We start from the raw sequence: 22340 nt of genomic DNA, 5'->3' as shown, positions 1-22340 counted from the left end.
CGTTTCCAATTCTAATGGTCAACCACAGCTACTCCAATAGTTGTGTCGAATATTCTAAAGCTATGGAGGATTCTTTTCTAAGTATATATAGCCAACAGGTCATTCCGATATTTGAAGTTTCATTTGATGGAAGTAACTGAGGAGGAGGGATTAAAAATATGCTTTTGTTAAGAGATTTACAATTATGTATTATTTATTTTGTAGAAATGTTCAACACATTATTACATGTTCGAAACTTCAATAAACATAATTGCAATGTGTTTAATGATATAATAAACCGTGCTCCACGCTCATACCACGAAATTTTGAGTGTGATTATTTATGAAAAATTTGGTGGTTTAAAAAAAGATGAAAATTTTCACTACTGCCCAAATAAAAAAGTGATGATTTTTTGTTCATGTGCGGCTTACAAAACATTTGTTGAACACACCTTATTTTAACCATTTTTCTCGTCGCTCGGTCAGCTGTTCCATGTATTACACTGATTTTGAATTTGCACAATTCTATTTGTTTGTCGTTTAAACGATAATCAATAAACGATATGAATAACCGCTGTTACTAGGCGTGTACCAAGGTTCGTAGAAAATGTTGATAAATACATTTTCTACAAACCTTTGGCGTGTGCCTACATAATATCCTAACACACGAATTACGACTCGCAAAAGTAAAGCTTCGTTTACACCATAAAATTTAAATACAGTTTTATTTGTAATTCTAACGGTTTTGTTTAAAAAACTTTATTGGAACGTTTTTCTTAGATTATCGTGAAAGACAGTGGACAAGTACAAAATAATATACCATAATAAAGACCATTGAGTGTTCGGTATCGTGTGTATTGATGCATATTGATGATGTATAAATCATTTCTTTATTTACATACATGATGGTTATTGACAGTCATAGCGCGATATAAAAAGAAGAAAGAAACAAATAAGAGTGTTTAAGAAAACAAGACAAAAAGTAAAATTTACTGAAAAAAAAGAAGAAAGGTTAACAAAAACCTGTTACACAGTGACCTCGTTATTCGTTAAATATGCACTGTTAAAATGTTTAATTAGTAAAACTTTATACTTCAGTAGAGGCATATTCAAAACATCAGGTAATATAGCATAAAAGTTACCAATGGTGCGTAATCTACTCATTACAGAAATGTAACCTTATACGTAATATATTAATCAAAATAATACATACTAGGGATCTAATGGTAGGAACATGAAAGTTAATCAATATTAATATATAAGGCTCCCACTGATAATTTACAATTTTGTATGAAAATACTCATAATGTCGTTAAAGAAAGTGTTATTCCTTGGTTAACCTGTTGTTAATTGACCTTTCCACATTTGAGTTCCGGTGGATTTCAACTGTTTGAATTAAGAACAGCTTGTCAGTTGGCCCCAGACTTCAGGCTTCAGGTAGTGTTGGAATCCCTTGTACCACATTGCGTTCAGATCCGCCGGAAATTGACGACGATATGCATTTCATATTATTCTTTTAACTTACAAACACATTCAAGTCTTTTTTATTATTGAAAAAAATGGTTGAAAAACAATACCCCATTGAAAGGTGTTGTAGTTCATTTCAGTAGAGCAAAATAATTACTCTACGAGAAAGTAAAAAATTAAGGATTATTACTATTTGAGTGATTTGGTATTAAAATTATTATTATTAAAATTAAGGATTATTACTATTTGAATGATTTGGTAAAGGATGGTCGGATATATTTTAATAATAATAATATTAATAGTTAAATGATTTGTATAGCGCCGTTTTTGTGAAAAATCATTTCAAGGGCGCTACACATGTCTTGGACTATTTTAGCACATCGATCACAATCCCAATGTGATTGTATGAGGAGCGATATGCTGAAATGGGTCAAGCCACGGGAATATAGCGTGCTTACATCGTGGTCTGTCACAGGATTTGCCCGGACGATACTGAAAAGATCTAAAAATTGTTTTTTTTTTTCCATATCAGAATATGAACCCGCAAAGCAGGAAACCTTAATTATTCTTTCACAGCAGTCGTCAGGTTGTTGGTCAAAAATTGTTTTTGTGAATTGTTTCTGGCTTTGCAAGTTTAAAATTGTCTCTAATGATATCGAATCTCCCTTTGAATGTTCAAAATTTAAAAAAAATTATGTATTACAGTGTTTTAATACCTATACCCATGTAGAAAGTTTGGTAACCGGAAAACGCAGGACAATGACAATTCAACACATCTTTGAAAAATGATGTCAGTAAACTAAGTTACGTTTATAGGCTATATTTTTCATCACTTTAAAAGACTTTATATCACTTTCCAAAGGTGTGTTGATTTGTCACTGTTCTGAGTTGTCATGGAACCGGAAACTGGACGAAAATAAATCGTTATGTAAAACGACCATAAGCCCGGTTTTAAATTTTTTTTAATATTTCGAGAAAGTTGCGTCGAATCCACCCAATGCTTAAACTGCTCATTTCAATCCATTATACAGAAATACCCCAATACCCACCTTTCCGCTAATTATATGGGGCTCCGAAGATTGCCGAACTTTCGCGAAGAAAACCGAAGACCCTTCATACATATTGCACCTGTATTATGTAGGTATTATTTATACACACTACCGCGCGTTCAGGTATAACATATCTGGGTTGCTTCTTACCGATAGAAAAATACAATAAAGGCTACCTGTTTGGAAGCAGGGATGCATTAGGTTTTGCGCAACTTTTTCCAAGATATCTATCTTAAAAATATGGTAAATTTAAATCTAACGAGAGTTTACTTAAATAAAATACTATATTTTAAAATATTTAGAATACTAATTTCGATGGTGCGTCTGCATAATGAATATTAAAAATATATTGAATATATAATGAATATTAAAGATATATTGGAAAAAATTAAAACTTTTTTTTTGACGGTGACCGGATTTTACTTATTATAGCCAAGTCGTACTAGTACAAAATAGAAAGTTATAAAAATAGATATGAAAGTGAAAAAAAATGTAGTAATGTTATTATTTAAGAATATTATATTACGTCACAAAGTGTAATAGTTTGGATGACTTTATACAGTAAACAATTTAGATGCCTTTATACAGTAAACAATTTAGACGCCTTTATACAGTAGACAATTTATATGCCTTTATTCAGTAAACAATTTGTATGCCTTTATTCAGTAAACAATTTGAATGCCTTTATTCAGTAAACAATTTGTACGCCTTTATACAGTAAACAATTTGGATGCCTTTATAAGTGAACAATTTGGATGCTTTTATACAGTAAACAATTCTGTGATTAAATTACCGGTGCCGTTTACTCTCCCCGGCCTACCCTGGATTGAGTTTTTGTCCTCTATCGGATGAAAGGGCAAAATTTGTCGGCTTTTCGAAACCAGCTAGAAGCATTTATTCCTTTTGAGACAAAACCTTAAAATTAAACCATTAAAAACAAATTCTTATAAATTTACCGAAAAATCACCAATTATTTATTTATTTTCAATTCAAGTACCTTTAAATACAGAATAAAACATTTTATACAAAAGAGGATTACAAAGCAATTACACATTGTAAAAATACCAATATAAAATGTTAACTGTTGTGTCTCCAGTTTTTTCACAGACTATCTTATTAAATAAAACTTTGGCTCAACCAAACATTTGGACTTCAATGTGATTGACAAGGGGCTCTGATATCTTACTTAGCTGGCGATTTGAATCATGTTGACCCCGACCTTGAGGTTCCCACTTTATTTATTAAATACTCGGTCTCTATAATACTCAAATTTATGGGTAACCTAATAGACTAATATCTAGTGCCATCTATGGGTAAGCTCTTACACTAATAAATAGATTTGGCATAAGCTAATAACTGTTTTTAAAAAATACGTTAATTATTTTTGTAAGTTCTTACGGTGCTATTAAAAGTACCTGCTGCTTCTGCACATTGGTGATATTTGTATTGACATTATAGCTGTAGTGAAAGAAATTTTTAGCTCGTGTGACTCTAACATGAAATGAAATCAATTAGTTCAATTCTTTTGTTTAATTTTTCTAAGAAAATTTCTTATGAAAGCTTATCACTTTGTGATGTCATTATTTATTAGAATAAAACACAAATAACTTTGTTTACATCTCATTAATATATATAATCTCTACATGTTTCATGAACAATGTTCACCTCATCACGAGCAAGTATATACTAAAGTCAAAAATTAAATATAGATTACAATTGAACAGTGGAAGAAGTGGGGAGGGGTAAGAGTGGGCGGAGTTTATATGCATTAACGTGAGGTTACGAAGAGGTTATGTATATTAAAGTGATGTAAACAAAGTTATTTGTGTCTTATTGATTTAATAACTTCCGATTTTATGTCCGGGTTAAATCTTCCCCACAGGAAAAACAAAAACCCTTCCTCACACTTTTCCACAGATGATCATTTAGTCAATCAATATTATGCAAGTGCATTATATAAGTAAAATAAATACAAAACAATACAAGAACAACACGTCAACTCACCAGAGATCAAATGGGAAAATAATTCGCCGACTCCAGATATTTTCATATCAGAGGGTTCGGCTCGGTAGAACTCCTAACAGGGCCTATAAATCCTACTGATCCCTCAACATAAATATTTAAAAAATCTTTCGTTATGCTACATGTATTCAAAATGACCGACTTTTCCATCTTTATATATAATTTTTTTGATAGATCTAATACGCCTAAATTTTTAATGAGAGAGCAAGGTAAAATGAATATTTATATCAATCAATCAATTATTAATGATATAATTTATATTTTCACTAAACAGATATAGTTTATATTTTCAATAGGAGGATTAAGTTAAATTTGTGCTGTATTTTTTCAATAGAATCTGACGTAACCTTATAATGCGATGACCAAATAGGTGAGTTATACTCTATTTGGCTCCTAACTAATGAAGTTCACAAATATATATAGTACAAAAGTTTGTGGCAACTCTAGTTGTGAAACAGAGCATTTCCATTGCTTTATTCGTAATAATGTTTATTTGTGACAAAAAAGTCAAAGAGCAACCATAAATTATCACTATCCCCAAATTGACTTGCGAGCCTCCAATCGTGCGATTGGTGTCATATATATATACATTTATCATATTATTTAATTAATATCATTCCTGAAAATAATAGAGATACATACGAACTGCTTACTGCAGCTTATAGCCGATAAATCCAAATAGATTTCGCTGTTCATCTCATATTTTTAGGCTCTATAAATTTTGCACACTGCAAGCGATCGCTCAAAAAGTTTTTGTGAACTTGGCAGAATATACCGAAAATTGCTTGAGTGATTAAACACGGAAAAACAAACCTTAGGAGGCATTGATGAGGAAGGTTGGGAAGCACCTGGCTATTCAGATCTGGACAAACCTCACGACATAAGACATTTCATGCAGCGTTTCATATCTGAATGTAGCTCTTTCACTAAGCCGATGCGCGGTGCTCGGATTATTCTGAGTGATTAGTTATATCTAAGTACTTATAATATTATGTAGAGATAATTTTATTCAACGTTTCGATATTATTTACATTCATTAATCATAACACTTTATTTTTAATTACATTTAAATTATTTATATCTTATCTGACTTTAATATTGAGATAAATAATAGTGTTTTTAGAAATTGTTATTGGGTACACATCAATCGCCCTCAGAACATTATCAAAAATGTTGTTCCTTACCACAACTGTGTTGTTTTTGCTTTCGTTATTCGGTAATATTATTTGTTATTCTAATCTTTTGTACATTTTGTCATGAATATAACTATTTCCATTTCATTATGCCAAATGGGCATAAGTGATTAATCGCAGATGTTTACGTGAGCAAAAATAGTGATAAAATTTTGTGAAATACGAGGTGGGGCCAAAATAATGTCATAATGTAAATTTGCCATATTATTTGCAAATGGCGTCAAATGTCATGTCAGTTAACAAAAAGCAATGGAACGATACACACCTGAAGAACGCGGAATTATTGTTACTGCTCATTTGACCAATTTCCTTTCTGTTGTTTTAACGAAGCGTGAACCCAAAGCAGGTGGGGCAAAAGTAATTTAATAATGTGAATTGGCTACCATTTTGCTAAAAATGAAAAAAAAAGTGCTCTTTTTTCACGTAAAGTTTATTTGAATGTTTGCACGAGACGCTCAACCAATCGGTTAATTATTCGCGCACATGGCGCAGGACGACGAAGAAAATTGGCCGGAAATTGGTCAAATAAGCAGTAACAATAATTCCGCGATCTTCAGGTTTGTATCATCCCATTGCTTGTTTTTAACTATTTCTCTGTCTGTAAACAACATAAATGTTAAAGCACAATGACAATTGACGTCATTTGCAAAAAATATGGCACATTTACACTATGAAATTACATTTGCCTCACCTCGTTCTTATGTTACGTAACTTTTAAGGTGTCAAGATAAAATTACGAGAGAAAAATACACGTACTTACTCATTTTAAAATATATATGTTAACCGGTTTATTTTTTTTGGAAGGTTTAATTTTTATGATAAAGTATCTAAAACCTTTATTACGAGCATATGGAATTTTATCATAGATATGTATGTTATTTTAACTATATTTGTTAATGTTTAATCTATTCCAAGAAGTCATTATTATTCTTCCTGCGTGAAAATATTCACATCCAATTTGCTTAGAATTTATGTGTCATTTTGAAAATTGGAACTGATAGTGTTTAGAATAATTCAGACAAACGATAAAAAGGTATCTAGAAATAAAAAATCTAATAAGTACAATTAGAATTCGTTAAAAGATAATCGATAGCTTATCTTATTATATAAATTATTTCCAATGTTTATTTTTTTCTGAAAAGCAGCAATGTTGTATCTTATTGAATTAGGACTTGGGATGATTTATGTAACTAAGCACACCTACGATGTTTGAAATAAAAATTTGTTTCACGATCGATTTGTCATTTTTTTTGCAGTGGGAATATATTCCCAAGATACGAAGGTATATGGCGGAAGTCTAATAGATATCAAGGAGGCCCCATGGACTGCTTCCGTTCATGATCTGAACGCTACTGAATCGGACACTCTAATTTGCGGCGGTACCATCGTCACACAAAACATCGTTGCCACATCGTATTTCTGCCCAACCTTGTGAGTATCCATCATATGTAGTAATACTAATAATCTTAAAAAAAAAACAAAATTAATGATATAAAAATTAAAATAACGGATTTGGGTGCCTCGGTGTTAATAGGCATATCGGGAGACGTCATGTTGCAGAACAGCAGACTCTAAATCTTCTTCTCAAGTCCTCGAGTCTAGTCCTAGTCAGTCCTGTCCAGTTCAGTTTTCAATTCAGTCCGACCATGATTTCATTCAGGAAGTTTTCCGATTTGGTTCTGCCACTGTCTATCAGCCATACTGTAATTATCTTTTTAAGATGGTTCGTTTTATATTGCTATTGCTGTTTGAACCCATTATAGACTTTAGACTCTAGAAATATATGAAATCGTTGTCCAAACCTTGTATTCATTTCTGGTACTATCACTCTTTGTTCTGTTCTTAGTCTTGTCGTGTAATTGTGTTTTTTGTATAGTACATTATAAGTGCATGTATATAGATCTGCCTTACATACAATAATTTTGTTTCCTTGAAAAAGGTTGTCGATGAATACATGTAAGGTTTTTTACCCATCACTCTTACTACAGCTTTTTGTGCCTTAGAATAGTTTTTGCTGCTAAGTATGGCATACATAATAATTTAATGGCACAATGCGTAGTACATAATTTTAATTATTTTGTAGTCAACAATGTTGCTTTCAGGAAGAATATAAGTTTCCGTATTCGTTTGGCCGCATTTTCAATATTCGCTCTCCAGGTTAAAGAGTCATCTATAAAAGTTCCCAGATATTTCACTAATTCCATCTTTTTAAGGTTGTGATGTTTTGAACATTCACATAAATAAACGATAAATAATAAACGAACGTGCTCTAAATTTTTTTTGTTTGGGCTAACAGATGGGATTTGTTGACAGACGGGCTAGAAGTGCCATGTTCCCACGGGAAAGGAGCAGAGATCGATGAAACAGTCGAGTCTTGAACTTAGATACGTTCACAGCTCCGAGAAATAAATACAAATCAAAAGTGTTGTGTGAAATTAGAGTTAACTAGTGAATTCAGATGGTGTAAGAAAGCTTTGTTGGTTTTTGAATTAAAGTGAAAGATTATTGAACCAGTGTTTGTGTGAAGTGAAAGTGGTTCGACTCAGTGAGAAAATAATAATAATAATGATTTCGTTAAAACAGAGTGAACGTATATGAAGGCAGCAAGTTTTAATCGGTCTAGGGAGAAATTTGATTTGGCGAGATCTATCCACGGAGACCGAAAACCAGAGGATCAAACAAATTATAAACTCGGGTTCGAATCCCAACAGAGATTAGGGAGGTACAATTGTACTTACAGAATTATTTAATTACCCTTTTATAGGCGTAGGGAGGAGGTCGAAAATTAAAGTGATTTAGCTATATAGTGTAACCAGGTAAGCTTCACGCTGAGAATGAGAGATGACTAACTGGGTGAGTTTTTTATATTATTTATTAAATTTCAGAGGACCCTTTTAAAAGACGGATACAACCGAGGTACAGGAACTAAGTTTACGACACCTGCCGCCCAAATAATGTTATCATTAAAAGGGATGTGCTAGGCGAAATGTCAATCAGCCATGAGCGAGAGACGAGCCAATGACCTTTTCATATATAGGCCGAGAGGCGCGGTGTACAGTCGGTCAAAGGGGAAGTTTTGCTGGCGTATGCCCTCCCGAATTGAAAGCGATCGGATGCAACCAGACGGAACAAAATGAAAACTTTTCTTCCGTTATTTGACTTTCTAATTTAATACTTTTCATCTATTGTTTGACTTTCTAAGTTACGAATTGGGATGCACAAAAACAAATCTAAAGTCGAAAGAGGGAGATGGTAATCTCCGAAATAAAACTACCAACCGAACAACTTTTCTCAACAGGTACCTTTCGAGAGGTAGGCAGCCTCTTTAAATTAAATGCAAAAATCAAACCAATTATCCGTTTATACCTACCTGAGAGGATAGGTATTCAGTAGGAGTTACCCATACCTAATACACGAGGATGCTAGTAACCTCATAAAATAATTACTAGAACCGAATATTAACATACAGACAGTCCTCATCCTAAATTTGGCATTTCGAGTAGACCTTACATATATCTCACATGATAATTGGCTGAATGGGTAGGCACACAACCTATCGTTAAAAAGCAGGCTAAATGTCGACAAGATCGTCGTGTGTTATCTATGTATTGACCTAGAAAGGGATGTAAATCCCCGACGGCGTGGGAGTTACAACGTTTTCTAGAGGTGGCACGTAACTTAGGACCTTGCGTGTCACATTTTCGCGACTAGATTCGTGACAAGGGATGTCGTGGTTTTCCCCTTCTACACTCAGTAAAGTAGATTTTCCTGGAGGTGTATGAGATTGGGGCAATTCTGAAATTGGTGATGAGACCTGGTTTTCTTTATTCTGGCGTGACGGTTGCCGATTTGGAACAAGGGGAGACCCGGCCGGTTGTGATATCCAGACACGCAGATATCGATCGCCTTGCTCAAATTATCATCCATCAGTTTTGTTTGGTAAGAGGAGGAGTCAATCTTAGCTTGAAAAAAATTCATTTCCTTTCCTCTCCTTCCCCTCCTAAAATATATACATGGATGGCGCCGACAACTAACACCATAAATTTATCGTATGTATATCACATATATAAAATCTAACACTTTATTATATTCACATTACCCTACGATAGGTAGAATCGAGTAGCTAGTGGGGGGGGGGGGGAGCAGGCGACTTAGAAGATAAGGTTTATAAAATGGTTTTAAAACACAGCGGTAATGGATTCAACTCACTCTATCTCAAAAGAACCAAGGGATACCACACATACATAGATAACTAGGTTTCTAAACCGAGAAACAAAAAACCAACACAACGTTCGGTGAAGCCTTTTTATACTGAACCGTCACGTGAAATGAGTACGTTCAAGGTCGTACGTCACGTAGACAAACTAGGATGTACACTCTTGAAGGGGTGTGTAATAAAGAAAAGACGGCAGGGAGGACCTTCCCTCCCCGGATATATATATAACCAAAGCCTTATGGAAAAGTTACCTACGGGACTTAAGGAAAATTTATCGTAGAAAGAAGAGAAGGAAAAGTTTGAAGTAGAAAGGGCGGATCATTACAAGGTCTTGGCATGCGCAATGCGCATGTGTGTGGTATTTATGCTACTGGGGTAAAAGTGCCATTTACATGGACTTTTTATCACTGTCAGACTTACCTCTTTTTTTATAGAAAAAAACATTGAATTTTATTGTTTTTTGCTTTTGATACTCTCACTAGGCCCTTTTCAGATTTTGATTTTCCCACGTATCTCATATGAAAAGTAAAACCGTATTTTATAAGCAATAATTATTACCTTTTGTGCTTTGCATAAAAAATCTTGTCTTTAACATTAGTTTACCAAAAAAATAATAATTAAAACTGTATCATCGGCAAATAATATTTTTTTTTCCATTTTCAAGGTCTATTTTGCATAAATCGTTTATGTAAGCATGAAAAAAGTATTGGTCCACGCGTAATGGCCCTGGGGTACTCCGAAGGATTTTTTTTGCGAGTTACTTAATTTATTATAATTTTTTACCACTTGAGTTCTTTCCGAACTAAACCTTTTCCAAACCATGCGAGTGAGATGCCTCTCACACCCTTAATTTCTAGTTTCGTCAATTGATTTTTTTGTGATATTGAATCAAACACTTTCTGTAAATCTAGAAAGATTCCTAAGCATTTCATACCTGCTTCTATATTCATCGCCAGATATTCTGTTATAGCTTTAATCGAATTTTCGATAATTTTTTTCTGTTGGAAGTCGAATTGTTGTGGTGAGATTAGTTTGTGCTTATTGAAAAAAATCATTAATATTACTTTAATGAGCTTTTCAAGAATTTCAGAAAGACAACTTCGCTATCGATATCGGTCTGTAATTACTCGGAGAAGAGGGATCTCCTTCGAAATAGCTCAAAATACAAATGTATAATAGAGGTATTATTATACGTTATTTGCATTTCTTCATGAAATTTGCAGTGATTCCATCTATTACAGGTGCTGAGTTGGGTTGCATTTCAGCGCTGTAGTTGAAAATTAGTTGTCTTTCTGTTGTTTTCATCTTATTTTGGGACGTGTGGGCAAGTGTCTGTCCAATTATCGAAAAGTATTTGTTAAAAGTGTGAAGTCTATTATATCAGGGTCGGTGTTATTTGTTGAAATTTGCTCCATCTTGATTTGCGAGATGTCTGTGATTTTATTTGGGGCCATGTTAGCCTAGCATTTCTTTGAGTAAGTTCAAAATTTTCTTTGGGTTCTGTGAGTTATTTTTGATTTTCCTTTTGTAATATTCCTCTATTACACAATGAATGGTTTTTTTTACATATATTTCTAAATCTAATATAATTAAGTTTCATGGTATAATCTTGTGGCTGTGTTTTACATTGTATGTGTATATTATTTCGTTTATAATACATTTTACTCAGCCTATGTTAATTCATGGTTCTAGTGCTTTATTTTTTATTTTTTGTTGTTTTATGGTTCGATGTTTTTTTATTGTGTTTTGGAGAGTTTGAGAAAAATATCCATTTCAAGATTTGCGCTGATGATGTCAATATTGATGACTTTATTGGTTTTTTCAAAATTCAGAAGTATTATATATCGCTAAATGATTTGTGATAGCAGTTTTGCAGACAATCGCATTGCTTCTTTTACGAGATGTTATGATAATGTGGTCCCTTGAATGAATGTTCCCTTATTGGTAGGAGAATAGCACATTAAGGGCCTTTCTCAGTCATGTATATATCATATATAGTATATCCAGCCAGTTGACGGGTGTACTAGACATTGTATGGATTGTTTTTGTGTTCAATTCGTTTTTGTGATTTATTGAGAAAGTATTTGCGGAAATAGATTTTTCATTCTGTGGTGTGTTTTCATGTCTGTTTTCCCCCTACTTGAAATGGTAATGTCTTCTTAAATGTTTAATAATGACGTGACTGCTATTTATTTAAATGCGTTATATTGTTTAGGTCTTGTGAACTTACTAAATGGGGGATAAATCATTTTCCTTACTTTATTAATTAATAATAATAATATAGTTCATTGTAATATTAATTTCATTGTTTGAGCAGGATTAAGAGAATGGATTGAATTGAATAATAATATCTATTTTAAATGAAAAGTGTTACTTTATTTAGTCTTTACATGAGCTTAATTAAATGCTGTTCGCGAGCGCGCGATTCGATTCAGAATGACTCACATCAATGCACGAGCATTGCCGAGGATTACCGAATCGCGCTCGACCCACACACCTGCACAGTTTCTACCTAACCGTGCATCCACACATTCGCCTACAGAAACATGCAGAACTCAGTTCGCCTTAATACTACCGCCGTTCGAGTGTTTCTCATTTCTCGTTACCATATTTAGCTTATAGCATAGATCCTGGAAACGGTCTCGCGGCAGCGCCTTCGTAAATATATCTGCTCTCTGATTTGCAGATGGAACATATTTAACTACAATTTCTTTATCATTCACTTTCTCGCGGATAAAATGGAAGTGTATGTCTATATGCTTCGTTCTTTTGTGAAATACTGGATTTCTGACTAATTGAATTGCACTTTGATTGTCAACGTAAAGCGTTGTTTCTTCATTACATGGACATCCGATGTCCGATAACAGCTTTCTGATCCAGACTACTTCCCGAGCTGCTGCCGATGCAGCTACGTACTCGGCTTCCGTTGTACTTAGCGTCACCAGTCTTTGACGTTGTAACGACCACGTTACGGCCCCGTTCGCGAGACAGAAAACGTATCCTGTTGTCGACCTTCGCGTTTCTACATCCCCGGCGTAGTCAGCATCCGAGAAACCTATCAATTTTGGTTCACTACCGCCGCTTTGATATTCAATACCGTAATCAGTTGTGCCTTTTAGATATGCAAATATTCTCTTTACTGCTTGCCAATGCGATGAATTGTGCTCGTTCAAATACTTGCTTACTGCATTTACTGCGAACGCGATGTCTGGCCTCGATACAGCCGCTAGGAAAACCAGAGACCCTACTGCTTCGCGATACGGTACATTTTTAGTTTTATTGTTTTCCACAACTGGAATCAGTGCTGCGTGCGGATCCGCTGGCACGCACACTGTTTTCGCATCCGCCATTCCGAATTTTTCAATTATTTTCTGCGTGTACGCGCTCTGATGAATCATCAGTTTACCTCTCTCTCTATCCCTTTTTATTTGTAAGCCGACAAAAATATTCGAGTCCTCGACTGTTATTTTAAATGTTTCGCTTAGTCGTTGAATAATTTCCTTAAGGGTCTCTATATTGTTCGAGGCTACTAGCCCATCATCGACGAATAGCGCCAGATATACTTTGTTGTTTTTAATCCTTCCAGTAAATACACATTTGTCTGCTTCGCATTCTACGAAGTTGAATTCGTTCAAAAACTTGTTGAATCGTTGATTCCAACATCTTGGGGCTTGTTTGAGCCCGTAGAGAGCCCTCTCGAGCTTGCATGCGACGTTCCTTTTGTCTTCTTTCAGCTTCAGTCCTTCCGGAACTTTCATGAAAATTGTTTCTTCTAGTTTGCCATACAGGAATGCAGTTTGAACGTCAAATTGCATTACTTCAAGATTTTCCGCGGCTATCGTTGCCAGCAAAATTCTCAGCGAGTCATATCTCACCACTGGGGAAAACGTTTCCTTGAAGTCAATCCCCTCTCTTTGCAGGAAGCCCCTTGCGCACAATCGAGCCTTGAAACGATGTGACTTCCCGTCGACATCCGTCTTTACCCGAAACACCCATTTCGAGTCAATTAGTCTCATCTCCGGCGTTTTCTTCACGAGTTCCCACGTACGATTTTCTTCATGAGCTTTAAATTCGTTTTTAATAGCACCCGCCCACTGCGCAGCTTCAGTGCTAATCGTCGCTTCTTCGTACGTTAATGGGACTATGTACTCCGCCACATTTGCATTGTGTTGATATCTTCTAGGAGTTTTAATCAGTGCTCGATCTCGCAGGATTCTTCGATCTTCACAGTCTTGATCGTCCTCTTGTTCGTTTTGGTCGTTTTCCTCGTGTTGATACCTTCTAGGAGTTTTAATCAGTGCTCGATCTCGCAGGATTCTTCGATCTTCACAGTCTTGATCGTCCTCTTGTTCGTTTTGGTCGTTTTCTTCGTTGTTGATCACATTGTCGTTCACGTTCTCGTTCTCTCGTGCCTCGTTCTCTCGTTCCTCGGGTCGTGAAAGAATTGTTTCGTATTCCTCCTCCTTCTCGTTTTCTTTCGCCACTGGCGCCCCGATTTTTTCGTTGAACACAACATTTCGAACCACACTGACCTTTTTCTTTTCAGGATCATACACCCGGTAATTCGTCGATTCTTCCGTATATCCGACGAATATCTTTTTGCTCGCTCGTGCATCGAATTTTCGTGTGAATTGTTTGGGAGTGTGCACATACGCGTCTGATCCAAAGATTCGAAGATGTTTCAGATTCGGAGCTTTTCCAATCCACGCTTCGTACGGCGTTACTGCACCACTTGTCCACACTGTTCGGTTGAGAACGTATACGGCACAATTCACTGCTTCCGCCCAAAGGGTTAATGGAAGATTCTTCGCGATTATCATTGTACGAGCACTTTCAACAATCGTCCGATTGTCGCGTTCAGCTTTGCCATTTTGCTCCGGATTGTATGGCGCTGTTGTCTCTCGCCTTATTCCGCATTCTTCGAGGTATTTATCCATCTGGTCATTGCAAAATTCTCGGCCATTGTCGGAGCGAAGAGTTTTCATTTTTCTTCCGAACTTATTTTCGATCATTTTTTCGAAGATCTTGAATTTTTCGTACACCTCGGATTTCGTTTTTATGAAGTACACGTGTCTGTAGCCGGTAGCTTCATCTTTAAATGTCAAAAAATACCTCGATCCTCCGACAGAATTCGTTGACATCGGCCCACAGACATCTGAATGCATTTTCTCGCCTGGCTTTATTTTCTTATTTCGCTCCAGTTTCTTGTTGAAGGGCAGCCTGTGCGATTTCCCAAATTGGCACGGTTCACAGAAGACGTCACTTTTGTCTGAAAATGTTACTCCACTCACGAGCCCCTTTTCTGCTAATTCACGAATCGCTCGTTTCCCGACGTGTCCCAATCGCTCGTGCCACACAGTTAAATTTGTCGTAGCTACGTTAGCTTCTTCTGTGCTTCCTTGTTTCGTGACCTTGAAGAACATGCGATACACGTCATTGTTTTGTTTCATTCCCGTCCCGAGCACTTCACCGTCGCGATCCACAATAACCCGATTATTTTCGAAACGCACTCCGAGTCCCTTCTTTGTACATACTCCGACGGAGAATAAGTTTTTTCTCAATTTCGGAACGTGTAGCACTTTTTCAATTCTCGCATCTTGCCACACTCCATCGATCAATTTTTTAATTCGCACCGTGCCTTCACCAGCGACGTCGCATATCTGATTGTCACCAAGCGATACTGTAGCGCCCGTGTTATCCGGCTTGTAGTCAGTCAGCCAGTCACGTCGGTAGGTTAGATGTTTCGATGCGCCGCTGTCGATCAGCCAGACCTCGCTTTGATCGATCGCCATTACGCCACTCTCCGTCCACGGTATAAGCGCGCTATTTTTCATGCCCGACGCGATCGAGCTGCCTGTCTCTCCTACAAACGCGCAATCACTTGATGTTTCGCCGTCGTCACGTGGCTTCCGCTTATTCCGACACTGACTCGCAATATGTCCCATGCCTTGGCATTTATAACACTGCACTTTTTTCATGTCATTTTCAGCACTTTTTGTTCCTCGCCTACGACGATTTTTGGCTATTGCAGCCAGCGCTTCCGACGCTTCTTCTTCTTCGCCGCTGAGCCTCGTGTCCTCTCTTATTAGCCGTTCCTGGAGATTATCAAGAGTTTGTCGCGCAGGGTCTACGCTGTCCCACGCCACCTGCAGCGTGCTAAACTTTTTGGTGAGACTCGCGAGTATTTTTGCCATTATCGTAGCGTCTGATACATTCTCACCGACGTCCTTCAGTTGACTCGCCATATTCATCACCCTGGCCACATGCTGAACCGCAGTGTCTGCTTCGCTCATCCGATAAGCGTGAAATCTTTGTAGCAGACCCAGCTTGTTTGACGCGGTTTTCTGCTCGTGAATGAGACACAATTTGTCCCACATCTCTTTCGCAGAGATGCACGACAACACACACACTTGTTGAGCCTCGTCAAGATTTGACAGAATTATGAATTTTGCCGTTGCGTCATCTTTCACGTTTTTCTTCAGCGCGGCCGCATGTCCATCGCCGGCAGCAGGCTTCTCTCTCGTGCCATCGACGACATCGAGAACATCGTTCATCACAAATAGTGCACTCACTTGAGCTTTCCAGCCCTGGAAGTTTGTTCCATCGAAAGGCTTCACACCCTTCACCGAGATGCCAACCGACATCGTGAATTTTATTCACACTTCACGCTCGTTTTCAAACAGTTAGCTCTGACACTAAAACAATGGCCGACTTCCGTTCCGCACCACGTGAGACTTGTCGAATAATTTCACTCGCGTTCTCTTAATTTTTAGTTATACGTTAACTGGGCCCATAACCTGTTTGAGCAGGATTAAGAGAATGGATTGAATTGAATAATAATATCTATTTTAAATGAAAAGTGTTACTTTATTTAGTCTTTACATGAGCTTAATTAAATGCTGTTCGCGAGCGCGCGATTCGATTCAGAATGACTCACATCAATGCACGAGCATTGCCGAGGATTACCGAATCGCGCTCGACCCACACACCTGCACAGTTTCTACCTAACCGTGCATCCACACATTCGCCTACAGAAACATGCAGAACTCAGTTCGCCTTAATAATAGTAGCAGAAGTCGAGGTTTACTGATAATTTATGGGACCAAGGATGAGTTGAGTTTGCATTTATTGTTTTATCTTATGTAACTTCCAATTATTAGATTAACATTTTCGAAATCTGTCTTATACTGAGGGAGGAATCACATTTATGAAAGTGAATTCTGATCGAAACCTTGTACTGTAGTACAGCCCAGCATAAAATGTGATTTTTCTTTAGTAAACATGCTCATTAAAGAACATAAATATATACTATCAAATACCGGAAATTCCGTTTTTGTTAAATTTTCCAATTATGACCTAAATCCTGTATCTAAATTTCGCTAATAAACAATAAACAGTGTTAATCTCATGTGACCTACCAGGTAAGTATGGTACTGTATATTATCTCCATATATAGTTAGTAATAACATAGATCTTAGTAGAAATGTATTATATATTTGTACAACGCCCTTGAGGTGATTTTTCACAAAAACGGCGCTAAACAAATCATCCAAATATTATTATTATTACTATCGGCAAATGGTGGGTTTCTAAGTATTTCTAAGGTACGTCTATTATTACTTTTACCAATTGTTAAAAGGTACAATCCAACAATGTGAAGAAAAACTCGGAAAATTTAATGATAACATTATTAAATTTGATTTAAATTAATTTTTTTTAATGACACAAATAAAAAAGGGTATACTAGAATTCACGACCTCAAAACTGTTCCCCAAACTATTCCTAAATCCTCTAGCAACGCCAGGTGCACGTCAGCTAATAAATATAATAAAAATTTGATTGTTTTCAGATATGAACATCATCATTACGTGAGGGTTGGTTCCGCAGCTCACAACAGCGGTGGTCAAGTGATTGATGTGGTCGATTACATCTTCGATGCTGACTCTTCATTGAGATTTATTTTGCTGCTTGTATTGGAGACAAAGATCACTCTCAGTTCCTCTGCTTACCCAGTTGCATTGCCTTTTAGTAATTCGGTATTCCCCTATGGAGGAGACGGCACCGTATCGGGATGGGGATATTACGATGTAAGTTTGTTTATTTATTATTCACTTATTGTAATAACTTTTAATGGATGTACACATTAATGTCATATTTAATCATTCAAGATAAATAAAATATTAATAAATCAAAAATGAAAGAGAACAAGACACAGTAAATAAAAAGGGTAACGGTCGCAAATGAAGATCGAACCCAAGACCTTTGCCATTTTTGTTTTTACAATAAGCCCACACAGGAGGACCTGAGGAAAATAATTTCCACTCAGGGCCTATGGAATCTTAGGGGATGCTGGATGGAGGGCCCTTTTTAAGGAAAGGGAGGAGAGAAAGTTCTGGAAAGGTAAAAGCTATTAGGGTTGGGTAAGGATCTACGCATTTGTGTGTCCAGAAGTGACGGACGTATGAATATATCCTCCCAATACGGCGCAAGACGATGGGTTGAGAGACCAGTTGGAGAGGTCAAAGGGTCTCCCCATACCAGCATCTCCCGGTCTGGCACGCCACGCAGCTGGTGGGCAGGTGCATCCTGAATACAAATCTTCTTCTTTATACGAGTAAGCCTTCTGACCCCGAAAGTTTAGACTGTCCAGTGTGTCCAGTTCTGCCAATTCTTGCAGTTCTCACCATCCGAAGCAATTAGATCTCGTTAGTTCGGCAGCCCGTTTCATTTGTGATGTTTTCTGTTCTTCTTTTGCAAACCAAGGATACTGAAAAAAATCTAAATAATCATATTTTGGAAATGTTGGTTGGTCTTTTGATACATTTATTTATTTGTTTCCCCAAAAGAAGATACCACGGTTCCTTCGTAGTTCTTGTAATGGTAGTGTTCATTTTACAACATTAATAGATGAGGATGTTTACACTCGACACTAGACTTCTAGTTTTTTGTTATCGTTGAGGTATCTTTATCTTTTTAAGAAAAGTTGAAAAGTTTTCTAAAGGCGGCCCATCCCGTTTTTGTTTTTTTAAATTTCACCTGTCAGGTTTTATTATACTTGTGTCCTTGTGTAGTGAAATTGTTACATGGATTTAGCTGTTTTTTCTTCGTAGAAAGTTCAATGTTTCAATACATATTTTATTACTTAATACTTTACTGCATTATTTAATTTCTACCCGGTTAAAAATACGGCTAGATCCTCCGCTAGTTCTGTGGATTTTTTTTTGCTACGCACACCAAAATACTTGATTACTATCTTGAAGTGATTCTTAATGAAGCTACCCACATTTATACAAATTGATTTAATTAACACAATAATAAAACAGACATTGACAGAAGACTGTGTTTAGTAACTACCGAGCAGTATCCTACCTTATCAATAGATTAAAACTGCCATATCATATAATCAATGAAGTCTAATCAATGAAGTCTAAAGGATTCAGACGAGCTTCAAACCTAATATCATAATAATATAGAGGGCAATAGTAGTAACTTTTAAAACATAATTAATTGCTTTTTAAATGGTTCAATGGAACCACCTCTTAAAATAAGCAACGCCGGCCGTAACCGATTTTGTATGGTCACTTCTTGAGGAAGATTATCGATTTACTCTGGCCGGAATCACCAGCAGCCAGACTGTTCAATGATCTTCATTAACAAAGCTTTTTTTATGTTTGCAGGAAACTTATCAAATCTCAAGCAGCGTGAGACGCTTGAAAACATACATTTGGACAGTGAAGGAATGTACTGACTACAGAGAAAATAGTTTCGTAGACAGTTTTATACTGTTTTGCGCAGGGGGTTTGGGTGAATTGAACACCTGTGATTACGATGGAGGTGCTCCACTTGTGGTAGATGGAGTCTGGATTGGTATCGCAACTCTACCTGTTGGTTGCTTTAAAGGCATGACTTCGTATTACCTGTCTATCCCGAACCAAGTCCAATGGATAGAATCCGCAATTTCTAATTACACTGGGATATAAGCCATAAAACTATACCATTATCAATACAAAATATTCGGTGTTTGTATTATTTATATGAAGGAAAATGACATGACTCGTTGCGCTAGCTAATAATAAATGTGTTGAAATAGAAACCGAAAATGTGTTGTTTTTCTAATTCCCTTAATTATTAGTCAGGATTTACACTGGTAATCATCAGTCATAACCCAACAAACCATATTGAATGACACTAAATTTGTATAACAAATAAAGTGATTAGGAAGAGTTTTTCACTAAGTACTTTATCTCATTCTAGTGCAGAGATATGCAAAGTTTTCACCGGGCATCACCGACTTCTTTTACCATTCAAACCACCCTCTAAACACTTTTAACAATAATAAGAACAAACTTTGAAATTTTCAGAGAAATCGGTCCAGCGGTTTTTGAGTCTTTAGGGGACAAACAAACAAACACACAAATATTTATTTTTATAAATATAGATATATTATATTAAGATAAGATAAAGTAAGACAGATTTCTGGGGAAATTGAAATTTTCAAATATTTTTTTGCTGTACGGATAATCAATTTAATTTTTCTGATTTGAAGTTAATTACGTAAATTGGCACAAGGTTTTTTTTAATCAATGTAGAACACACTCGAACTGTTTTTTTGTTCAGTGACTGTATACATTATCTTTTTAATAATACTAATTAGATATCTAATCTGATTACAAAACATTCAAGGTATGTAGTATTTATTGTTTTTAAAGTTCAATCAAAGGATGAACAATCTTCAAATATGCTGTTTTATACAACAATTCTTTGCTGTTTATTTTCAATTTCTGGTGAGTTTGTTTTGGTAATTAAATTATAATTACATATTTTTTTACTTTGTTCGTAATGATTAATCTATGTAATTAAATAAAAAGGTAAAAGTTCGTTTGTTCAAAGTCTTAAATCTCCAAAAGTTCTTCACTGATTTCTTTTAAATTTTGTCACAATGTTGCATTCGAATACGCGTGTTTTTAGTACCTGTATAGATGTCACCAGTGAAACAGTAAGCTATGCCTTTTTGAAAAACAGCGTAATTTTTTGGGCAGACATGTTTTTCAATATTTTTTTTTAACCGCGCCATCTGTTGGACGTAAAAGCAAAATTGTTAATTTTATATGCACAGACAGACTGAGTTACAGCAATTAACTTAAAGTAAATAATTGTAATTTTGAATGTAGATTTGTGGATATCCATTATAAATAAATGAAACAGCCACGAATTTTTGTTTGTACCCCGATCGGTTTCGGAGCAACCGTTCCTTCCTCAAGGCAAAATATACCAACTTGACATTACAAAAAATTGGGTGAAAATAATAAATTACTAAGTGTTGAATTGGGGGTGGAGGCGTGACTATGGATTAGTGATCAACACTTATATTATGAACACTCAATGTAATGTCAAGTTATTTATTATTTATTTATTTTTCATGTTCTTCATGAAACGGTTATACACCAATATATCATGGAGAAGATTACAAATTAAAAGGTTTACACAGGTAGTTTTACTATTTTGTCACATGCGTTATAAGATAGTTACTGAATTGTCTGTTAGTATATTTGGTTAGTACATATATGAAAGTGTTGCGATTGATACAAAGTTACTTCGTTTATTATTAACTATATTTATAAATAATTTTAACCTCCATTTTAGTAAAAAAAACGAGTGAGGGAATATTTGGTTCCGAAATATATACATATACTTTTTTTTAAATAGTTCTAAAGCAATTTTCATTTAATTAAAATGGTATCACAAAGTGAATTTAAAATTATTATTTAAGTTCTAATCTATATATAATTAATATTCAAGTTCTGTACAAATCCTATTCAAGTTTTGTACAAATCCTATTCAAGTTCAGTTATACCTAATCTAAGTAATAGAAAAAATGGTCCGTGATGAAATAATAACAGGATTTGAATATAACTTGAATTTTAACTCTGAGATTTGAAGAAATGATCGAAATTCCGTGAAAAAAATCCGTTTTATAAATTTCTTCATCTATTTATATTTTCATAACAATATAATCAGCAATAGTTCTAACAGTAAAGTTCTTCGGGGAACTGAAGGAGTGAACATTCTTCAACGATATTCCCTGTAGTTTAGAATATGAATGTGTCCAAATTCATATAATACAGAATAATTGAGGTTCCATTTCATTCTACGGAAAGAGAACTCTGGAGGTTTAGCAGTTTAGTTTACTTTAAATTACTGGTTATTCTTCCATGACCTCTCAATACCTACAGCCTCCAATATTGGTGAAATATGTAAAAATCAATAGCTAATCCTTACTGATCCTCAATTTATCTCAATGCTTATCACACCTTCTAGTCAATTAATGGAAATTTATGCATACTTACATTTAATTTCAGTTGGAAGTCCTGCTATAGAAACGAACCAAAATGCGAGGATTTTCGGAGGATTTAAAA

At 35.5% G+C, this 22340-nt stretch overlaps 1 protein-coding gene across 1 annotated transcript; it reads left to right on the top strand.

Moving 5' to 3' along the window:
* The first annotated feature begins 5657 nt into the window (after window positions 1-5657).
* On the top strand, window positions 5658-19996 carry LOC149423353 (trypsin-3-like). The gene is made up of 4 exons (XM_089632964.1): window positions 5658-5731; window positions 6965-7139; window positions 17774-18011; window positions 19602-19996. The coding sequence occupies exons 1-4, from the start codon at window positions 5686-5688 to the stop codon at window positions 19902-19904; spliced, it is 762 nt and encodes a 253-aa protein (XP_089489090.1). The 5' UTR covers window positions 5658-5685; the 3' UTR covers window positions 19905-19996.
* The last annotated feature ends 2344 nt before the right edge of the window (window positions 19997-22340 follow it).

Source organism: Hesperophylax consimilis, chromosome 6 (assembly GCF_061612785.1).
Source record: "Hesperophylax consimilis isolate HC1 chromosome 6, BYU_Hcon_1.0, whole genome shotgun sequence".
Taxonomy (NCBI): domain Eukaryota; kingdom Metazoa; phylum Arthropoda; class Insecta; order Trichoptera; family Limnephilidae; genus Hesperophylax; species Hesperophylax consimilis.
Note: the sequence above shows the minus strand (reverse complement) of the source record. Positions and strands in the feature narration are given on the sequence as shown.

Coding starts and splice junctions, on each gene's coding strand:
- LOC149423353 (XM_089632964.1), top strand. CDS start 5,686: ATGTTGTTCCTTACCACAACTGTGTTGTTTTTGCTTTCGTTATTCG. Junction 7,140..17,773: donor TCGTATTTCTGCCCAACCTT/GTGAGTATCCAT, acceptor GATTGTTTTCAG/ATATGAACATCATCATTACG. Junction 18,012..19,601: donor CGGGATGGGGATATTACGAT/GTAAGTTTGTTT, acceptor TTATGTTTGCAG/GAAACTTATCAAATCTCAAG.